This window comes from Drosophila guanche, unplaced genomic scaffold (genome assembly GCF_900245975.1).
Source record: "Drosophila guanche unplaced genomic scaffold, DGUA_6, whole genome shotgun sequence".
Classification (NCBI taxonomy): Eukaryota; Metazoa; Arthropoda; class Insecta; order Diptera; family Drosophilidae; genus Drosophila; species Drosophila guanche.
The window spans coordinates 4376156-4399327 of NW_022995747.1; the positions used below are offsets into that span (position 1 = coordinate 4376156).

Here is a 23172-nt window from a genome sequence, read left to right on the forward strand (position 1 = left end):
GCCGCATTTAAAACATCTTGATTAAAAAACTAAAAAAAAAATGGAGAGTCGAGAGTGGAAGGAAGAGGGAGAGGGAAAGGCGTCCTCCGTAAAATGGTAAAATGAAAGCCAAATGCAAACTCAGCGCATTCTAAGTGAGCCAGAGGAAAAACAAAAAGAATATTCGTGAAAAAATGAAATGAGCGAAGGCTAAAAAACTTATAAGCCGCAAGCGTAAAGCGAAGTTACGGACCGACCGAACCGGCCCACGGAGGCGGAACAGCAGCCAAAAGGGGTGGCTAACGGCGGCTATGTGGGCTGCTTCACTGAGAGCACCATTTAAAAAGGGATTTCAAAATTAACGTCCATCAGACAAGGCAAGAAAAAAGTCAATTTGAATGATTAAATAGCAAAAGCTGTGTAAAAGTTATGTCGCCGGCTCTCCATTGGTTCTGGTCAGATCTGCTTCTGTTTCTGCTTCGGGTACCAGTGCTGGGTACTGGGGCAGGGATTCAAATCCCATTTCCAGTCCCCTTTCCGGATGAATCTGGATCCGGAAGCGGGACCCATCCAGAACAGCAACAACAGAAAAAAGCGATTAGTGTGGTCTTTTGTGTGGCTTAAGTATCGCCGTTGCTTATTTTTTTCAGGCACTCTCATGCGAATTTACATTTATTAATTCTTTTGCGCTGTCCCTCGGTGGCGACAGCTTCCTCCAAAAAGGGTCAGACTTTTAGGGAATGGAAGCTGCACCCAAAAACGGAAAGCTATATGTACATGTGTACATGTTGACGCTGTATTCTTGCTGATAAATAAAAATATGTGAACGTTAGCACAAAAAAGCGATAATCCATCATTTTCAGCACAAGTTGACTGCGAAACCATGGGAACCTTTCTCATCCATGAGACCCAAAATTGGGACTTCTTTTAAAACTTTTACTTACGCTTCCTGCTGATGGGGAGCTTGGGCTGTCAGAATAGGGTCAAAATCAGTTGTAGTCTCATCAAATTTGACAAGTTTTCCATGCAGTTGATCCACTGTTTGCGTCCCCTGGTGAGCCTTGTAATCCCTGTCGCATGATTATGCCAAAAATGAACCAATCCCACGCAAAAAGGTTAAGCGCAGTGTCCCCGTAAGATTGGGCGTGTCGGTCTTTGCCATTCCCTATATACGAGTACGTGTATATGTGGATGGATGGATGAATGGATGGATATGGAAGGAAGCCTTTTGTGCACTTCGACGGCACTCAAACATTTTTGACGCAATGAAATGATTTTGATGAAAAATTAAAAAGCATTTCAATCACGTCGAAAGTTTTCTGACATCACAAAAATTGTTGCTCCTGTTGGATGAGGGATGGGATGGGTGGGAGTTGGAGTCGGTATCGGAAAGTGGTGTTGGTGGGATCAAGTTTTCCAAGTACAAGTTTGAAGAGTTTGAAGCGCTTATGTCTGCCAGCCATTTATTCAGATGCTAATTTAAGTATGCGCCTGGAAGAATGCTTTCAATTTTGTGTGTGGAATTTCCGTACACAACAATCTGCTGCTGCTGTTGCTCCTGCTCTGGCTGGTGGCTATGTTATGGGCTGAGAGGATTTTAATCCCAATTCAGCTGCCAATGTGTGGGAACCCTGCTGAAGCACACCTGTTGTGTGTAATCCTTGAACCAAAAATAAATTTGAAAAGTACGAGCATTAAAACTGAAAATTATGCATGGTATTTACTGATCTGAAATAAGCTCAAATTGTTTAGCACACAGCAAAAACCAGCTGCAGCTCAGCAACCTGTTTTTGGTGTGCTTTTGTTCTGGCATTTCCGGTTCAATTTTTCGCACCCGCAAAGTATGCCATGAATTAAAACGGCAGCCTAGGCATCCCCTCCCACTACTACTTCCGCTTGAACACTGTTCGGCGCACGCTTGGTTGGACATTCAAAAAGCAATAAACTTGCATTAAGAATTAAAGACTTCATTAAGTTCACAGTCGCAGACATTAAATAAACATAATGCCTCTTGATGTTTGCCAAGACTTCGTTTATTTTTTTTTCACCATTTTGTTGCTGTTTGCTGTTGCTGTTCATGGCGCTTAATTCGCTTTTAATCTCATCAGGTTGGCGACGTCCTCGTCAGGGGCGCACCGAGGCATGCCCCACATCAACACAAATGCCGGGAGACAGCAGCCCGGCCGCAGATTTGATGGGGCCACACCTGCCGCTGACGCCGACGCTAACGCTGGCGTCTGCGCTGACTTCGGCGTCTGCAGGTGACAGGTGAGTGCGCTGGCTGTGGCAATAAAAAGCATGTAAATGAGGCTTCAAGCTAGGACAAGACTCCGTATCTCTGTTCGGTTCTGCTCTGCGGTTATATAATGTTGTGACATGATGTCCCCGGCGTCCGTCCAAAGGTGTAAGCGCTGTTAACCCAGTCGCTTCTGGGCCCGTGCCTTGGTCTCTGACTGTGCCGGCCGCCACCCACCGCCAGTGTGGCGATAAGAGCAGGCCGATAAGCCCCAGCAGACATTATATACGGTACAGGCCGGAGAAAGTGCTTCCTGGGGGCGTAAGCCAAACGCGTGCCTTTGCTTTTTATTTGCTTTTTTTTCCTCTGCCAGTTAATCAGAGAAATTAAGCAAAATACTAAAGAACTGCCTCGCACAGCAGCGACGCTGGCCGAGACGCCAACTGTGCGGCAGACGTAGACGCTGCGCCTGAAGCTGACGACATCGACGCGGACCTCAAGCTGTGCAACACAATGGCAACAGTGTCAGCGGGAGGCGGGAGTCCCGAGCCAGTAGAGATTGGTGACCATTCGTTGTAGCTCTTAACGATCCCCAGGCCAACTGTTGGGGCAATGGAGAGCAAACAATCCAGCCAGCGGTAGAGGAGAGCCGTAGAGGAATGGCCACCCACAGCACTCTTTCCATATAAAGTATACGCCGTAATATACCGGTTCCTGGCGTCGCTGCTGCTGATTCTGATTCTGCTTCTGCCGCTGCTCCGGCTGCCAGCGGCAGCGTCGTTGTACTCATCTGTGGCACAGACCATCCAACAATCAGTAGAGCGCTGGAAACGAACGCGTGCAGTTTGGATTTTTGATGTTTGGCCCAAATAGACTCAATCGAACGAATCGCAAAAATCCAAATTAAATTCTGGATGCTTCTATCCATAGTGTTTGCCATAGTGAAATGATATCTATGGCTTATTCTGCTGAGGAGGCATTCTCCAAAACGAGAGGACAGTCGCTGGAACGTGTTGTTTGGCAACACAAAAATTTATGCCATTAGTTTTGTCCATAAAAAACGGAAACCGTAAACAGAAAACAGAAAAGAGACAACCGAAACCGGGCCGAAACTGAGAAAGACATCATATTGAATTTATGGTATAGGTGCAGCGTGGATGTCTCCGTCTCCCCCTCTCGGCGTTGGGACTTGTGCGGATATATCTATCGTTTCGTGTTGTATCGAGATGCCCGTTGTCAGGGTGTGACACGACACAGTTTTGGCTGCGTCGGCGCCGATTTGCACGTGGCTACCTTTTGCCCGTTGCCTTCTCAATCGCCTTCTCCTTTCTTGTGTGCTCGTGTCCTTTGGTTGTTGTCTTACCTTGTTACAATTACCGTTATCGCTTGTTCTCTGGCCTCTGGTCTCTGCTCTCCCTCTTTCTACGAGTGGGTGGGGTTGGGTGTGAGTGTGGGTGTGATTGCTGTTGCCTTTGTCCACCTCGAAACGAAAGAACGATTCCGACCGGGTCTCCGGTCTCTGTGCAGTAGGGCTCTGAGGGTGCCAGGCTGCTCGTGTCGTGGGAATATTGCGGATGATAATTGAATTTTCTTTGCGGCTGCTTTGTGAAAATCTCCTAATTGGAAATTTGTTATTTGAATTCGATGAACTGTGAAAACGTACCAAGAAAATAAAGAGACATAAAACTTGAAAGTGCCGCAGCACAAAGGCTATGGAAAATTGAAAATGTCCTCCATTCCCTTAAAGTGCCATCAAAGTGAAATGTAAAAATCTATAGAAACACCAAACACCAAAGGAATTACAATTACAAAATGGAAAACATAACATTATCCTTGGCGAATATCACCAACGTCATGAACGTCACCAACGGCAGTGACGTGGGTGTCACCCAGGAGCCCTTCTTCACCGAGGAGGATCGGTTGGCTATCGAGGGCACTGTTCGCTGGCTAGTGCCATTCTTCTTTGGGATCATCGCCGTGACAGGTTTCATTGGAAATCTGCTGGTCATCATGGTGGTGGTGGCCAACAAGAACATGCGCTCGACCACCAATCTACTGATCCTAAATCTGGCCGTGTCGGATCTCCTCTTCGTGATCATCTGCATCCCGTTCACGGCCACCGACTATGTCACGCCACATTGGCCCTTTGGCAACTTCTGGTGCCGCAGCACCCAGTATCTGATTGTGGTGACGGCCTTCGCCTCAATCTACACGCTGGTCCTGATGTCCATCGATCGCTTCCTGGCCGTCGTACATCCCATACGCTCCCGGATGCTGCGCACGGAGCACATTACCGTGATAGCCATATTTACCCTTTGGACTGTGGTGCTGACCGTCTCCATACCGGTCACCTTTGCCCACGACGTGGTGGTAAGTATTCCAAGGCAAGACTCGATTGGGGCCTGCTGTGCCTAAATTTGCTGTGAAGAACACAGGTCGGGCAAATTTATTGCTTTCCATCATCGTCACCTCGTTAGATTCCTAGAGCTACACGTCAATGCCTCGGGACTACAGATATAGATGCTCTGCTCAATCGTACTTCTTCCCCACTAGCCGATTCCCCAGCCCCTCCCTCAACCATCCTGATGCAAATCATTTGTTTTTACTTGGCTTCTAGTAAAGTTGCCTCTTTTTATGTTGCTTTGTATTTTGTGTGTGTTTATATTGAACATTTTGCAACAGTGCGAGATGGGCGCCCGATTTGTTTTTGTTACTAATTCGCTATTTTAAATTCATAAATTTTTTAATTATAGAGCAGATAGCCAGCGAGAAACACTTGCCAACTGGCGTAGGCAGTCCCGAACATCACAATACCCAGCCCCCACTGCCAACTTTTCGGGGGCTGTACAATTTCAACTGTTGCTTTGTTAGCATTGTATGGCTCTCTCTTCCCCCCCTCCTTGCATCCTTCATTCCTATTAAAATGTTCATAAATCATTGTAGGTCGTAACAAGTGGTCATTATGAGAACTTTGCACTTGGAAACTTTGGTTACACACTGCGTATGATAAATGTCTTCCATGGCCGCGACCTTGACGTTGGCCGATGCGCAGTTGGCAACCCCTGGACCCTAATGGCTTTATGATCCATGTGGAGGGTGCGAAGAACAACTTAATTGTTTAATAAACGCCACACTTTGATTAGGCAAATGTATAGATACTCGGACATGTTGTTCTGTTTGCTTACGGTTGCGCTCCGTCCGTCATCATATCAATTATTATTTCATTAAATTCTCTGCGAGAGGCCTCTCAATTATCATAATTATAATGGCTCTCTATGTGTATTCGATTCCTCCATTTTGGCTAACATTCAATATGCCACATCACCTAATCAAAGCTTTGCACTTGGGTATTTTCCTGTTGACGTCACATATGTACGGGCAACATTCCATTTCCATTCCCATTGCCATACCCACTTCTATACCCACTTCTCCACCCATTTAAATATCAAGTTATCTGTATGTATCTACCCCTTCCCCCCCTACTGCCAATAAACCAGTCCCACAACACACGCGACCAACTTTTGTATACTCTTGCAGACAGAGTATTTTTATTTTGAATAGATTTTTATACCCGGTACTCGAAGACTAAATAGGGTATATTGTATTTGTGGGGAATAACGGCTTATGTAACACACAGTAGGAAACGTTTCCGATCAAATAAAGTATATATATTCTTGATCAGCATCAATAGACGAGTCGATAGAGCCATGTCTGTCTGTCCGTATGTCCGTCTGTCCCTCTTGTTTGTCGGCTAGTTCTCAGAGACTATAAGAGCTAGAGCCACCAAATTTTGCATACAGACTGCTATATGCTCACACTGAAACCAGTGTATTTCAAAAATGAGCCACGCCCCCTTCCGCCCCCGCAAAAGTGCGAAAACCTCCCAAATCTACAGTTTTATCTACAGAAACAAGAAAACTAAAAACGCCATTGCGTAAGAAATGGCCATATCTATCAGATCACCAAATTGGGATCCGATCGGATCCCAGAATGAAGAAATTAATTTGGAGTGGGCCAAACCCACCCTGTCCCGCAGATTTTGTTGTTGTTGTTTTTACATTCTCTCATTCACACTCTGCTTCTGCTTCACTCGGCCCCTGCCGATGCCTCTTCCGACTTTTAACCCACCCCGTCCCACAGCTTTTATTTGTTTTTTTTTTTTTTTGTGTGCGGACGGTGCCTCTGCCTCTGCCTCGAGTCTGCAGTGTGTGGGTCTAGGGAAGGGCGGCGAGCTAACGGAGCGTCTTGGTGTGAGAAGTGTTGTAGATGTAGATGACAGATGAAGAACAAATTTAAAATTTGACAAAACACCGCTAAGGTGCAGATGTAGTACTGAGTGACGGGTATAAAAGTTGTGACGCGTAAAAAGCGTCTCACACGTCCCTTCTCGTTTATGTATAGAACATAATGACTGTGTTCCTCTGACTTTATTTAATAGTTCAGCTACAGGGTATCGACTGTTTCGACTAAAAGTTTGATTTTCTTGAATGTTTTTGTGTGTGTGTGCTTGTGATTTGTTTTTCGCACGCACGCCTGAGACTGGGCCACTCGCCTTTCCGTAGTGAAAGAGTCGCGGGTAATTAAACGGATCTTATCGTCGTTGTGGCGATGAGCTCTTTTATCTACGAAATGGTCCATTGGCTGCTCCAGATGCCGATGCGGAGAGTGGGTCATCGACTAGAAGTTGTTATTGTAACCTAATATTTTTTTAAATGGCATTTCACGCTTCGGTATGTTTGTCTTTGTTTACGTTCGCCCGTACGTACCCCCGAAGAGCTCCATTGGGTCGCTGAATTGTTTGCTTATGGTTTGGCCTTTGTCTAAGGATTAAGCCGGAAAAATATCTGGTCAAATTGAATGCTCATGTGTGCTTTGCTCTGTTATCGCTCCTGACACACACACAGATACGGCCTACACACCATACACACGGGAATGGGATGGATACATCCATACAAATGCAGAGAAGGCATAGGATAAAAAGGCATAATTAAGTCATGTTTGATCAACATGTTAATTAACAGTTTGCTATTAATTATTTCCATATTACATTTGTTGGTCTGCAGTACACAGATATGAAGATACTCATGGCAATTGTGTGTCTGTGTGTGTCTGACTGTGTGTGTCGTTATCTTTTTATTAGAAATCAATAACCAATAATAATAAACGCATATGTCTGCCCACGTATTTTATGTACTCTGGTTTGATTTCTCTCACATTGATTTGACAGCTGCTCTGAAAAGAGTTCTGCCAAAAGAACCACATTAATGCATTAAAAACCATTGTCAAATATCTAAAGTCAATCAATTTCAAATAGAAAGAGGCCAAAGATAAACTAATAAATCAGTCTTTCTGTGTCTGTGGCTGATGCTGATGATTTGTCTTCGGTCGGTCAGCCTTGGGCACTTGAAGATGCGCAGATCTGAACTCAATTTGTGGGCCAACATCTCGTGCGGTGTAAGAACAACAATAGTGCGGTAATAAACAAACATTTTTGTAAGCATTTTCGGCATTAAGGCAAAGATTTTTTAAATACAGTTTTCTATATGTTTGCATACAGCGGGGGAAAATAAATGCAGAGAAAGAGAAATCAGCAGAGATTGTAAACAAAAAGCTGTATACAAAAGCTGCAAAATATTTTTACGATACGCCAGGCAGTTTATGGCCCTCCGAAGCGTCAGCACGGCTGTCTAGTCCAGCCAATAGAACAATCCCAATCAGAGTACCACTGGCTGTGCCAGTGCCAGTACCAGTACCACTGCCAGTACCAGTCGAATTACCATTCTCAGTTCCCCTTGCCTTTTTCCCCTATGGCAAATGTACGAGCACAATTTGTCAGGCAAATGTCAGCGACAGAGAAACAAAGTCAGATTGCGAGTTAGTTGTCGTTGTCCGAACTATTCGTTTGACAGTTTACTCGTAGTTTTATTTACGACGTCTGGCTGCGGGGGTTGTATCTGGCTGTCTGGCTGTTCGACTGTTCGACTGTCTGACATGCAACTGTCACAACCAACATGACATATGCGCAATATTCGATACATGTTCACACAATGATTGTCTTTTGCAGGTTGACCACGATGACAGTTCCAACATCACCTATTCCTTGTGCCGCTTTAAAGACAACGACCTGCTGGACGTTAGCACCTTCCAGCTGAGCTTCTTCATCAGCACGTATCTGCTGCCCCTGATGATCATCAGCGGACTGTATGTGCGCATGATCATGCGTCTCTGGCGACAGGGCAGCGGCGTGCGTATGTCCAAGGAGTCGCAGCGAGGACGTAAGCGGGTCACCCGGCTCGTCGTGGTGGTGGTCATAGCCTTTGCCTCGCTCTGGCTGCCTGTGCAAGTGAGTTGCACAATTGAGTATTGTTATTGGTAATGGCATCCCTAATTACGTTTCTCTTCCCTTCCCTTTATTAGCTCATCTTGCTGCTGAAGGCATTGCATGTCTATGAAGCGGACAACCTGTTCCTCATCATCGTCCAGATATGTGCTCAAACATTGGCGTACAGCAGCTCCTGCATCAATCCGTTGCTCTACGCCTTTCTCTCTGAGAATTTCCGCAAGGCCTTCTACAAGGTGAGTGGCGAGGACACACTGGCCCTGCCCACTGGAAGGCTCTTCAATGGCCTGGCATTTGAGTGCTCGGTCAATATATTGATGAATTGAATGCGGCACTTTCAGAGCATTGTTTTCCAGTTGCACTTTCATTTTATGCCACTTTTTATTTGTCATAATTTTTAAGAGCCATCGCACTCAACCCAGTTTGCATTTTTATATTGATTTATTAAGTGGTAGACAGAAACGCGAACGACGAATGCGAATGCGAATGGCGCCAGAAGCACAAGAACCAGAAGCATTTACGTTCATTTCCGCCCAAGCCCATTTTCATTCTCCCATTTACCCATTCTCCATCCTAATGAGATCTTAAATATGGCAAAGTTTCAATTGGAAATCAAAAATCTAAAATGCAATTAAGCAATTTACGATAACAACAGACAAAAGAAACAAAAGCATCGGGAATCCATAGGAAGACTGTAGGCGCGTTTCCCCATTAATTTTCGGGTAGCAGGCGGCCGCGCTAATGAGTTAAGTGCGAAAAACGCGCAAACATACGCCGCGTGGGTCGAACTCTGTTTGGCCGTTGCTCGTATCGCAGCATCATTGGCAGTAGCATCGCCAGAGCCATCGGAAAATTACGTTATAAATAGGTGAAATTTACAGCGAAATTCTCGAAATAAGCAGTGTTTTTTTTCATTCGTGGCCATCAAAATGGATCAACGCAGATCATCATCTGACCGTCCATCTCTATTTATAAAGCAACGGCAACAGGGAGGGCCATTCCCATCGAGAACATTTCGCAGCTGCTGTGCTTTAAGACAAAGAGACTACTCTCGCTCCCTACTTCGGTCTGGGATGTCGTGAACAGAAAAATATTCCAAATTATTGCAGTCTGGATATACTTATGTACGAGTATGCATCAGAAATTAGCGCTTTAAATGTTCAGTTAATGAAGTGCATCGAAATAATGTTTGCTTCGATTGCACATTTATTTTAGGGAAATATTTCTCACATTTACGGTCAAGTTTTCCCTCTTTGTTAGAAAATACATCTGCACATTCCAAAAGATGTATCTATATTCACCCAACATTCATTGCCAAATTTCCTTCAATCAACTAAAATATTTTTGGGCTTTCTCCTGCATCAGTATACCATTTAAGGATATCATCCCATTAGTAGCAAAACATGTGGATTCTTAGTGAAGTGCATCGGAGTGGCATTCAAGGCAAACATCTGCATCGTTTCAAATACGTTTTAAGAGCCCAATGAATATATATTCTTGAGAGCCAACACTCCCGTGATATATCACGAAGTTCCCGTGATTTCACTTAAAGGCCGTTTCAAATTAGCAATGCGTTGAAAGAAAAGGAAATTACAGGCTTTCCATTTCGGTTGTCAGTTTTCTTTTGGGGGGCTCTATGCAAATTCTTTGACGGCCATTGCCGACAGTGGCATCCACTCGGAGACAGCAGGGACTGCTGAGAGCACGAAACAGACCTTGAACAACAGTTTTGTTCAGGTTTTGGGCTCATTCCAATTCAACTCACTTGCGGGACGCATTAATTCTTTTGGTCAGCGGTCATTTGCATAAACACAAAAAAACGTTGCGGGGCGCAAATCACTGGACAGACACTGTTTTCCACCCGCGCTAAGAGCCTGATTTTGCTTTACTTACTTTTAATTACTTTAGGGACAAACACAAGACACAAAACAGCAGCCAGGAGCCGCAGGAGTTCGTCCTGTCTGAGGCATTGGAGTCATCGATGGTCGTCTGTCGTTTGTCGACTGCCGGATGGCGAGCGAGACTTATATAACATTTCCTTTCAATCATTTTGTGGCTTAATTTTAATATTTTAATTTGTTTCTTCGCTGTTGCGGTGCGTTAGTCTGCTTTTCGCAGGAAATTCTTCATTTTGTGCAAAGCTTTTGGCACTTTGCATATAAATTGTGTTCCGGTCATGGGCTGGTGTGCCTTTCGCTAATTGATGTGTTTGTCAAGTCATTAAATTAGATTAATTACATTAATTAAATTGGCACACTGTTGTTGGCCATTGTTCCCGGCGCTAGCTGGGAGCTGGGTGGGAGCGTGTTGTGTCTGAACTTTTTTAGATTTTCCAGATCCACGTGGTCGGCAGACTGTCAATCTGACTAATTGCCCGTCTGCCCGGCACGTCCATTAGTCAAACCTCCATTCATATGTCAGCGTGTCTGTGTCTGCTTTCCAGATGGTCGGCTCGAGCTGGCTGTCCTTTCTCATCCAAAATCCCCTGAATAATGCAGCATCAGGAGAGAGGCAAGGAGAAAACACTTTCGAATATACAACAGTAAGACACCGTTGGATATTTTGTACATACATACATATCAATGATTTATCTAAACTCACTTTCAGTCTTATTGCACCTTTCTTGTTGTTCTTAAGTTCGAGTTTAATGTATTCCCTTTTATAATTTGGTACCCATTCGGCTGCTGCTGTGTGTCCCTATTTGATATAATCAAATAATGAGCAAAGCTGAATCCATGCCAGACCCCCCACTGCCGGGGAGGACTCATTTCCCGGGAGGCGTTCAACCTACAAATGGAGACTCCACAGAACGCTGATGGCTGCTGTTGTTGTTTCTATGACGAGGCACTAATCAACAATTTCAGGCAGTTCAATCAAAGCGCAAATTCATAAATCATTTATATGCAAACTCTCATCCCCCGCTCAATCCAGTCCAAAATCCCAATCACCCCACCCAGTCCGGGTCCCAGAGCGGGTCTGGGTTCCAGTTCGGCTCTGTTCTGGTTGCTAGGCCAGTCGCCGATTGTCTGTTGGCATTTCAACACCTCAAACCACTTAAATAATTGAATATTGAATCAAATATAATAATTCAAATGCAAAGCGACAGCAACAATCCCAACGAGAGGCCTTGAAAAGGGAATAGCCCATGGTCCCGGATTCCCTATTGCAGTGACTGTGCATCAAAACAGATCATTAATCAAATAATTTGGTCTCAGAACCCCCTCCGAATTTGCTATTCAGTTGGTATTTTATATATGTATATTTTTAGCATTAAGTTTTTCCAATTTTCCATTACTTCCTCCCATGTCTCTGTCTTTTTATATTTCCGCAGGCCATTAACTGTTCGCATCGATATCAGAATTACACATCTGATTTGCCGCCGCCTCGCAAGACATCCTGCGCCAGGACCTCCACCACGGGAGTGTAAACGACAAGGGTGGTATCTTTCGATATGATTGACCGACGTCTGACAATTGAGTGAGGCCAGTGGAATCGCCTTCTCGATTGAGTATCTACTCGTAGATATGGACGGACACATGTGCCCTTAATTAGCGACCAAGGGACCAAAGATGTCATCGGGCACTGAAATGTGCGCATTTCGAATGGCTAGAATTAAGTCATTTCTTGTAAATAGCACGTAGCTTAGTGGATTGTTAATTGTGGGCTACTAAAGATATACATACATATGGTGTCCTAGAAGGATATTATATCTACTTATTGCACAGGCATATATTCGGTGCACAAATATATTGAAAATATGTATCTCCCCGTATATAAACCTCGTTGCAGCTATATCTATCTATATACGTAAGAGAATTTGTTAATCATTTTGTGTGCAAACAATTAAAGATTTAACAAACACAATTTATTGTATTTTAGACCGAAATGCTTGACCACTGGCAATTGAATTTTCATTTCGTAATATCGAAAATGGAATAATTGTTCCTGCTCAATTCAAACATTTGGCTAAGCATCGATAGGGATTCAAGTAAACTGCTGCATTGGTGTTCCACTACCGCTGACAACCACTTGAGGCTTGCTTTGTGACTCCAGTGATGGTCGTCATGACTCGTAGATGTGCGGTTTACCTTTACCCAGCTTAAGCCAATAGCACTTGTCGGCAACATGATGTTATGGCTTCGCAACCTTGACTTTGTCCAGGCAAGGAAGCAGGCTCAGAGACGTTGATTGCATTTTGGTTCCTCGAGGCGACAAAACGGTGGCGGTAAGAGAGTGGAATTAATTATGCCGTGTCCATCTAGTGGATCGTGGCGTGTATTGGCCTGAGTTTCTGCCTCTGTCTCAGCCTCACACTCTGTCTCAGCCGCCGCCTGTCACGCGCACTTTTGCATAATTTATTCAATTTTAATAAGCGGCTCCGCCTAGTGTTGAGGCGTTGCTTTTTACACCAGGTACGAGAGAAACGTAATTAATGCGTATCAGTCGCTGACGGGTTCCTCTCCAGCCTGATGGCAATGTAATCAAAATTTCAAATGAGCTCCGAGGTGTGGCTGGCAAACAGAAACGAAACAGAACAGAACAGTATGCCAGGGCAGGACTGGGGAACAGGTGTCAACATTCGTTGGGCAAATGGAAAACCAGGAAAATCAATGAATCGATTCTGCTTGCCCAGGCTTTGCTCTGGAATGAAGTGGAGGCCATCAAAGCGCACACTTTGCTTTGGCAAAACTTGGGATAAGTCATTGCCACACCAAGCAAATAGCCAAACAATTCTGGAATTACAACAACCACTGCTGACATTATCATAATAACAATAATCATAACTGTGAGTGTAACAGTTGTCGTTGGCCCTCCCCACACTCTTACACCCGCTCTCTGTTCTGGTTAAAGCCATCCGAGTATTAAGAAATTGTGGGATATCCGTGTATGCCGACTGCATACAAAGCAGCCACTACGTGGGTGTCGAGCAGCAGTACAGGCAGCGCCAAATGGAACGAAACGGTATGGCACTGTTACACTACTGACCTACTGCCGGCTGCCGAGAGAGCCGCTCCAAGGACTTAAGAGAGGCGCATCGAAGAGAGCGACTCCGAATCGTGGTGAGTTTACAGTTAACAGCAGCAGAGAGCCAGTCCTGCGAGAGCGGAACGTCTGGCAATGGAACACACGCTCTTAGCTCGATATTTCGCAGGGCCTCCATTCGAGTCATTGGACTTCTGTGCGTAGGTCATGAAAACTGGGAGCGCCTAAAGCCCGAGCTGTGCCTCGCTATTTCGGCCTGGCCCACCTGTATTCGGTCAGTCGCACGCGACTCGAACGGCTGCCAAGCCTGTGCCGCAATCTGTGCCTTGGCCCGTTACGGTTATTTGGCCAAATGAAGCGTAACCAAATGCTGATAGCCGGAATGTTGCAGTTTATGGCAAGAGCATTGGCCAAATTGCCTCTTGGCGTGCGGAATAATGGCGACAAGGGGGACATTGTCTTGACACTCACTCGGAATTCAGAGAAACAAGAGAACGGAAAGAGACAGCTAGAGAGCAAAGAAAAGAGACAGAGGCAGAACCAGACACACCCACCATGCCAGGCTGTGCTCGATTGCATAATGCGGTCGCGCCAAAACAGAAAAACAACTTTGAACAGCTTTGCAGTTCATTTCGGTGTGTGCTGCAACTTCCTTTTCAACCGGCTCTTTTTTTTGTCGATTCGCGTTGAACTGGCAAATTTCCGGCAAGCTTTTGCATCCACACAAAGCCATCTTCCTGCTTTATCCAACAGGAACACACCCACACATACTACGCGTACAAAAGTTTATCTGTCAATTTCAGTACAAAAACCATACGCAGCCGGACGGGAGAAGGCAAAACGCATGCAGCGGAATTTCTTTAAGGGGTACTTTTTGGGAGGGAGGGTATATTCAGATGAAATCTTAGAGGGTTTGGCAATTGTTTGATAAGTACTCGACCTCTAAAGGTTTCATTGAGGTGGAACTCGCACTTAGCCATTAATCGGTTGGTTAAGCTCTGATTCATTTGATAAATATTTTCAACACTCGAAATTTCTGTATTGTCTGTCGAACACATACCAAATGGTTCTCTTATCCAAGGGCATCTCAAAGTTTAGTCATTCTTAAATAGTTCTTGTAGTTTTTTTTTTTGCCATGTAGCGACTTCCTTGTTCGATACTGTCGCTGCAACATTTTGTCAACTTGAATGCTCTTTGTTGGTGCGCACACGAAACGCTGAGCAGAAAACTCTTCGGAGCATCGTTACATGCGCCACCAGGTACGAGAAGTGCAAAAGTTCAAACAGATTTGCATACAGTGCAGAATGGAATCCAAATACGCAATCCAAATTTCTCGGTTAGTTGGCAAAGTACTTGGAAATGAAGTTGGCAAAGCTGAAATGCATTTTATGAATCAGATACTGCTCAAGTCTTACCGGTTATCCATTTCATAAATGATAATTCGATACAGGTCACTGCATTTTATTAAACAAGATATCATATACGTATTGATTACAATTGGAATTAACAAGCAAGTGGTTGATTAAGATCAGTGTCGAGGGGGGTGAGGCTTTTTGTATAATGGAATTTTTAAGTAATTTTGATTAGGAATTAACCAGGCAATGGTTAGCCCGCATGCTAATGGCCACTAGCGCCCGGCCGACCGGCCAACTTCTTTCTTGCCTAACAAGTCAACGTCACGATAAATAAATGATAAACTTTTCCCCCAAAAACTGACAAGAAGATAATTTCCGTGAGCGTCCTGGTTCCTGGTTCCGGGGGTCCTTGTCGAAGCCTCGACCACAGGAATTAATTGCGGGTCGCTCGCTAGTGGCATCGTTAAACTTTCGGCCAGATTGCGGATGGTGACGGCACTGCGGGCAGAGCGACGTGCATTCGTTTGCAATAATTTAAATATTAGTTACACATAATGTAAAGCATAAATTAATTTTGTATTCGCCAACTATTAAAAAACTTTTGCGCGAAGCAGCCCCCGAAGAAAACGCCAACCGAAAGCCAAGACGCAGAAGGGCTGCATATCCGGCTCTGGCCAGGGCATCCGGCTAAACTTTCTCGGGGACCTCCTCGGGGCAATTAGTTATTCACGCTTGCGCTTGTCTTTGGAGCAAGTTTTGCCGCTGAGTGGGCCGCTGCCAAATCCGTATCCGCTGCAATTCATTTCGATGCTGCGATTGGAATTAAACGTAAGATAAATAGCCTGGCAAAGAGTGTAGGATGATTATATGCTATCGCTAACGCTATCGTTGTGGCTGTGCCTGTCGGCACTGTCGTTCCCCTATCACAAGCTCTGCAGCATCCGGCCATAGACTTGACTCTGCTCAAAGCTACTGAAGGCCTCGCGGAAGCGTTGCCTCTGCTCGCCACTCAATTTCGCATGGAAATCTTGTGCAGCTGTCACGAACAATGCAATTTCGTGCTGACCCAATTTACGGGGCGCTGTGGATGAACCCGACATCCCTGCTGCCGACTCCGCTCTCGCTCCAACTGCCGCACCAGTTACCGCTGTAGACACGGTCGCCGTCGGGGAGGAGGAGTTGCCTGCCCCGATGCCGAGCACTAGCGGAAATAGTTTAATCAAATGCAGATTTATGGAAGCGGATAAAAAGATGACGCTGAGGCCCCAGACACCTTGCTGCTCCGGCTGGGCGAGAAACGTTGGCAGCGTGCAGATCAACCAGTCCTGGAGCATTTGCAGGTACGACGAGTCGATGGCAGACCGAAAGACCTGCAAGTGCGAGATGGAAAGATGGTAGAACGGGTTAGCGGCTGACAACAACATGTTTAAATAGAAGTAAAAGCAAACACCCCCTCTCTCTCCATCAGCCTTGTGAAATTCGGAAATTAAATTTTATTGTGCGCCTCAAAAGGTGCGTTAGGCAGCAAAAGTCTTCGGCATACTTTGTGGCAAAAAGTTGGCTAATGAAATTCCGCAGCCTGGGAATCGCTTTCCCTGCTGGCCGACTGCCTGCCAATGACAGTGCGAATTTGTGCGAACCGGGAAACGGGAACCAGGGACCAGAGCTACAGGGCCACAGCCAGACCGAGAGCCGAGCTTGGTTTTATTAATTTCCATGCACGCACCCACAAGACAAGGCAACCTTGAACCTAATGAAAACATTTTATGGCATCACAGTGGTCGCGGCCGGCTGACCGGCTGGAAAGGGGCCAAGCTATAGCCATGAATTCCATTAATTTTCAAGCTACCAAAAATTCCACAGACGCACACGCACTCCACACATGGCATAAGGGCAGTGGCATTTGGCAGCTGGCGGCAAGTATTTTACCCTTTCGACTTGTGGCCGAAGGAGGCATTAGTGCTGCATTGGCCCCATTCCGTTCCGGTCTCCAGGCACAGGACACACAGCAGACACAGGGCGCTGGTCGGGAAGGACTCATAAAATGAACCCAACATCCACATATCAGAGACTGGCACAGGCACTGGCACTGGCCTGTGGCAATGTGTGGGAGGCGGCCACTACGCACGAATGGCGATGGGAAACGTCTTTACCTTTTGCTAGAGCTTGAAATAGTGTGTGGAAATGTGGAAAGATCTCTGGCCACCACTCACCTGATATACAATCATGGCAATAACATCGCCGTGCGGTTGATTTATGGCCAGAAACTCCTTTATGACCTTCGTCAATATTTCATTCGGTGGCACTAAATCACGAATAATTTGACACAGCACTTGTCCATAAATCCAGGCGGCATCTCGAGTCGATGATTTAATACAATGCAAAAGTATATCGACTTTATCGTTTTGCTGGGCGATTATCTCCGGATCGTCCTGGACAATACCGTTCGACAGCTCCGTATTCTCCAGCTGTGTGGCAGACCCTAAAAGAACAAAAATCAGAGCAGAAAAATGTAGAGAGTGTGGCAACGTGAAAGTGAAACTTTCTAATTAACAAAGCAGCCTTCAGGGCACATGCCGATGGCCATTATTCACATGCTTGCGGTATTTCACACGCCAATGCTGCTGCTGCTGTACACCTCCTCTCCCTGTACCTCTCCTTTTTCAGTGATTCCCCAGGACACACATACATAAATTTGCATTTAAATTTTATGGATTTTTCCAGAGTGAAAAGGAGCGCTTTTTGATATACTCGCTTACGTGTGGATTGCACCAAACTTTGTTTCATGGCCATCAAATTGAAAACTGAACAGAGTGTTCTGTTCAGGGGAGCATTGAGCGGGAACCAAGGCCAAATCCAACCACAGCCACAGCCATAGATTAGAGTTGTTCGATTAAACCCCGTACGTCGGTAGAAGGTCACCCAAATGAATGTGCTGCGTACCTTTCAGCCCGGTGAAAAATGATGCCAAGCTTCAGCTGGAAGGTTGAGTTGTATGCTCGGATTCGTGTGTGATGGAGCAATGGTTGCTGCTGCTTAGTGTGGTTTAGCGGCATCGAATTATTTACAATGGGAGCAACGCCCCCGAACTACCGCAGCGCTGCGCAGAGCACCTTCCCTCACCTAAAACCCACCTTACCACCACGCCCCCCCCCCCCTTTTTCATACCCCATTTTGGCCGCAGCAACTTTTGGCCTTTGTTTTGCAGCTTAACATTGTTGGTCCGTGGCTGTTGGCCTGCGGGCAGCTTGTTTGGCTGGCTGTTGCCAATTTTGGCATTGTTGTTGCAGGCTTTGAATAAGGATGAAGTATGGCCAAGTGGCTGAGCCCACGAGGAGCGCCACGGCACGGTATCGTCCGGCGCCTGGCCACAATTATGCGCGCCACAAATGCCGCTGGCAATGCATGAAAAAAATACGGAAAAACCTAACAAACTCTAAAATTCGTTTAAGCAAGCGCGGGCAGCGGCAGCACACAAAAAACATACAATAGGGTACAACAAAAATGAGTAGAGTGAAACAATAACAAAAAAAAAAACAATACATTCAATGAGGAAACGACTATTTGATGCTCAGTAATTTGGTAATACATCCGCAAGTTATGACATAAATAATGCGTGCATTATAAAACAGCTTGGTGATACTCTAAACAGAAGGGTCTTCTCCAGAGATGACAGATTTCTGGATATTTCAGCATATGTAGGTTCATCATGTTCTTTTGGTTAAAAAGCTAATTGTTTCGATAAATTGCTTTAAGCGAGACGGAATTTTGTTTTGCTATCGATAGTACAACCCATCCAAAAATGGGTAAGGGTCATAAGAAATGGTCTGTTCTAGTCCGTAAAACCAGGAAGCGGTGTCCTCTCGCCTTTCGAAAATGTTACCCCCCAACCGAGTGACCAATATTGCCGCAAATATTTATTATTGCGTTTTGCAACTTTGGGGGCAAAAATATGTATGTATATGTATGTATATGCGGGTTTTTTCTTCGACTTTCCCTGTTTTGCTTTCCCGCCATTTTTCCATTTTTACAGCTTTTCCTTCTGTCCCTTTTGCAGTGCGACCTGTATTGTCTTCTGCGACGCGGTCTTTTGTTTATTTTCGCGTGAAGCACAAAACGCTTTAAAAAAAACACAAGCTGGCAGGCGGAAAAAGAGCGAAAAAAGAGTGTGCTCCCCCGTCCCGCAATGGCCAACTTCCGGTAGGATGCATTCGTTCGTTGGTTCGTTCGGTGCTGGGCTCGTTCTCGTTCTCGAACCCTCGCCGTTGCCATATTTGAAATTTGTGTGTTGGCAAGGCCTAGAAATCGAGGCAGTGCTGCCATTTAGGGAGCGAAGCAGGAATCGCGAATGGTCTACTACACAAACATTGACATTTCTCAAAGGATTTGCGTGGTGTGGCCACGGCGAAAGGGACTAGGGAGTTGGCAATCCTGCGGACTGACAAAGTGCATGGCAAATACACAACGTGCTTGCATCCAGCCGCGGGCATCCTTCGACATATTTGTGCGAACGGCTTGCATAATTTCTGGCAGGCAACCGTGGCGTAGCCACTGTCCACTCTCCTCCGCACCCTAAGCTGTGCTAAGTTGCCACGCATAGGACGTTGAATGCCCATCAGTTAGGGCCTGTGCTAGTACTCCTTCTGCTACGATCCATGGTCGAAAGTGAGGAACAACAAAAGCAAATCAGACATCCCTTTTTTTCTGGCTTTAAAATCGTTCAACGTTTGATTTTTTTCACAGACAGAACCTACAGCGAGATGGAGTAGGGAGTAGGAGAGCTATGATAAGGGTCGATTGGCCTGGACAGTTTAATGAAACGATTCTAAGCGGCTTTCAGTTGAGCCACATCGAACATCAACATCGAACCGATTTCCATATGCATCTTTTTGCAGCAAACTCTCACTGCTAATGAACTAAACAATCAAAAAAACAAACTGAATTTGAAACTTACAAAACTCTTTGCAATCTGATTGATTTTTTGAAATCTTTAAAGTCTTTTCGTGTGAATTGCATACTTGATACGACTGCGACTATTAAGCTATCGCTTTACTTTAGTTTCTTCTGACAATTTTGTGACTTCATTTTAAAGGCTTCAAAATAAAATCCTCCAGATTTGTGCCGTAAAAATGTAACCAAAAATGTGCTCCCCTCTATTTTGTGCACAAAAACGAAACTTTTGACCCCAAAATTGGCTAAAGTAACATTTTGGCATTAAGAAACGAGCGATATCAGACCGCATGACGGGAGCTGGCAGGCGTGTGTGCGCCTGGACGCCTGAACGCCTGTGTGCGACAGTTGAAACGATAATAATTGTCCTGGAATTGCGCTAATAACAGCAACAGGGATAATTGCTGGTCGGTCGGCACCAGCAGAGATACTCGTACTCGCATGTACAGCCAGCCAGCAGTAGTGCAACAGGGCAACAGTGGGTTGTGGCATTTAGTGGGCAACGGCAATTACCCCGTGCCTCGTCCGGCAAGGACGCACACACATCGCACTCGCTTCGCATTCAGTGGGCCATAATGATCAGCGCCAAACTGTTGGCTCGCAAACAGGCACACACTGGCACATACACACACAAAGTGCTCCAGGGACTGGGAATATTTTTAAAATCCCCGAAACAAAGACAACTGCCAAGTGAAGGGTACTCTAAACACTTCACCAACTCTTCTCTCTACGTGCGTGATTCTCTTTAAGTTTGGGTTTCCTATCAACTCAGTCGCTGCTGAAATAAGTAAATGAAAATTTGTTATTTTCGTTCCGTATATATGCAACCCTCCACCCCTAAATTTACATGCGGAGACAATTGTTCTACCCCCAAAACTCTTTTGGCAGAAGTGTTCCTTATGACAACGAACCCTTTCGCGGCCGAAATGCCATTAAATGAAATTACAAAATATTTTTGCTCCCCTCCTGAGTTCGGTATTCGTTTTCTACCGAAAGTTTCCTCCCCACATATTTGATCTTGGTATTATTTTTGTTGTTATTTTCTTTATATTGTTGTTTTTGTTTTTGTGTTTGGTGTCGAGACTTACCCATATACATGCAGGACAAAAGCAATTTCAATGCCGGAATCGAAAATTTTTCATTTTCCATTTTCAGCAATTCGAGTGCAAGTTTTTCAATTTTATGTCGCATCTGCGGTGTGACCACGACTCCGACTCCAGCCTCAATTGCTGCTCCTGCTCCGGCTCCAATTGGTGCACCTCCTCCTCCAGCACTGGCTCCTGCTTTTCCTCCTCCTCTGCCGATTGCCTCGCTCGGCGTAGGCAGAGTTGCAGCAGGAGTCGACGGCATTCCACTATTGACCACCATGCGCTCCAGGCCCTAGCGTGGGACGGACAAGGCATGGCAATACGACAAAGAGATAAATAAATACAATGAGCACATTTATTTTTGTGTATGTGTGTGGGTGTTCTACACGCGCATAAAGCTATGGGTGGGGCAGGGCAGGGCACGGCAGGACATCTCATAGAAAAAGCAATGCGGCTGTGGCTCTGCTCTGCTCGATTCGCTTTTGAATTTTTATCATTGCATACTTAAGTGGGTTTTTCAGTAATGGACACGCTAATTGAGTGGCAAATTGTTATTGTTATTGCCTCTGTTGTCGGTGCGCGCCATTGCGCTTTCTCGCCATCTCGCCGCTCTTTTTGGCCACTCTCGTCGTGGCCATCAAAGCAAAAGCCATCGGCAGCAACAAGGACACCACCAACAGCAAAAGCTACACGAAAAGCAACAGCAAATGGGACAATTGAATTGCGTGCAAATTTCATAAATTGCTTAAAAAGTCGAATTTAATTTTCATCCCGAACATCGTCCGGAAGTATGCAGTGCAAAAAACAGTTTTTAATTACTTGTCGTTCAGTAGGATAGTCGGCACTCGGCCACCCCCCAGCATCCACAACCCACTCGTAAACTGCAATTAAAATCCCAGCTCTATATTAAATGGTAGCAAATTACTGAGGAATTTATACATATATGCATTCTCCATTCTCGCTCTATATTTTTGCGGCTCGGATCGGAGTGGAATGGACTACACACCGTTTAAAACAACATTTTCTACGCTTTTTCATTACGCTCAATTTGGAGAACGCTTGAACTGACCGAAAGCCCTCCTCCCACTCTACACACATGTGTGAGTTCCGGTCTGGCCAATAAACATTTGGCTTTTGCTTCTGCCATTCGCTGTGCGGCCCACTGCTTTGAGCTCCTGCTCGGCTCTGTCAGTTATGACAGCGTTGGTTTTTGGTGGGTTCAGTTCAGTTTGGTTTGGTTTTTCACTATGTTCCTGTTGCTGCTGTTGCTGGTTCTGGTGGTGGCCTGACAGCTTGGCCCGCTTTGGTTGCCGTGCCTTTTGAAAATTGTCAATCAAAAAACCAATTAAGCGCAACGTGGGTTGCGCCCTGCCCCGGCTTAGTTGAACAAGTCATGGATGGCGGATGGTGGATGGTGGATGGTCGTCGTCGGCGTCGCCGGGGGAAATGGTCGAGCTCGAGCGTTTAGCTCAGTCTATGGCAGTGAGATTTGTTGCATGGCTGCCTGGCTGACTGTTAGTAAGTGGCCTGACGCCGGCTAGACAAGACTGACAACCGTTTAAGTGGCATGCTAAGTCATTTTACTCAGCTCTACTATCTACAATCTTATGTCTACAGGGAACTCACATGCAGAACACACAAATACAGCTCCTCGTTATTGGTCGTCTTCAGGAAATTATTGGCTGCAATGATTGTATTTGACAACAGATGGCATTGCGGCACGAATTTCGATGTCCACTCGATCAGACTGTAATTTAGCGTCCAGACCAGCTTCGTGTGCTCATCGCTGAGCTGTAGGGGACTGAAATGGGAGACAGGAAACCGTTTAGTCCTTTGGGCAATTGCAAAATGATATCGCCACCGATGGCCGTCCCCAGTTCGGACAGCAATCAATACAGAGTCCTACTGGGCGTTGGATCTCTGTGCCCTTTGGCCGATGGCATGTTTTCATCTAAATTAATTACAAGTCTGACTACCGCAGAATTGCATCCGCTGCTGCTGCTCGCTGGCTCTCCGGCATCGGCATCGACTACGGCTATTGAGCTTTACTCAATGGCCAGGAATGCTTTAGGCCCCGACCCGTTTCTTCTTGGCCATCGTGCTGAAAATTACAAAATAATTAGACCAGGCAGGGCCCGGGATCGGGAGCGGAACAAAACGAAACGAAACGACCCCGCTGATTAGTTGCCGTGGTCGCTGCCACTGACGTCGCTTCTTTGTTCATGCGGCTCCGGTTTCACG

General features: G+C 45.6%; 2 protein-coding genes across 4 annotated transcripts in view; one reads left to right on the forward strand and one right to left on the reverse strand.

Annotated features, from left to right (window-relative positions):
- The first annotated feature begins 3045 nt into the window (after positions 1–3045).
- Positions 3046–12380, forward strand: LOC117583612 (allatostatin-A receptor). The gene is made up of 4 exons (XM_034272049.1): positions 3046–4585; positions 8280–8558; positions 8633–8791; positions 11887–12380. The coding sequence occupies exons 1-4, from the start codon at positions 4028–4030 to the stop codon at positions 11980–11982; spliced, it is 1092 nt and encodes a 363-aa protein (XP_034127940.1). The 5' UTR covers positions 3046–4027; the 3' UTR covers positions 11983–12380.
- LOC117583609 overlaps positions 7942–23172 on the reverse strand; it is a 47247-nt gene continuing 32016 nt past the window's right edge. For 2 of the 3 annotated variants that reach the window (XM_034272047.1, XM_034272045.1), the window contains 4 exons: positions 22558–22732; positions 20932–21223; positions 17107–17375; positions 14984–16263 (listed from right to left, as the gene is read on the reverse strand). In XM_034272047.1, coding sequence (XP_034127938.1) covers positions 15817–16263; positions 17107–17375; positions 20932–21223; positions 22558–22732 — 1183 coding nt within the window. In that variant the 3' untranslated portion in view covers positions 14984–15816. Of the gene's footprint in view, positions 7958–14983; positions 16264–17106; positions 17376–20931; positions 21224–22557; positions 22733–23172 lie in introns of those variants that run through there. The other variant, XM_034272046.1, reaches the window with a different exon arrangement.

Excerpts from the sequence above, each read along its gene's own strand:
- LOC117583612 (XM_034272049.1), top strand. The coding sequence starts at position 4,028 with ATGGAAAACATAACATTATCCTTGGCGAATATCACCAACGTCATGAAC. Across the intron at positions 4,586-8,279 it reads CCTTTGCCCACGACGTGGTG|GTTGACCACGATGACAGTTC; the intron begins GTAAGTATTCCA and ends TGTCTTTTGCAG. Across the intron at positions 8,792-11,886 it reads TCCGCAAGGCCTTCTACAAG|GCCATTAACTGTTCGCATCG; the intron begins GTGAGTGGCGAG and ends ATATTTCCGCAG.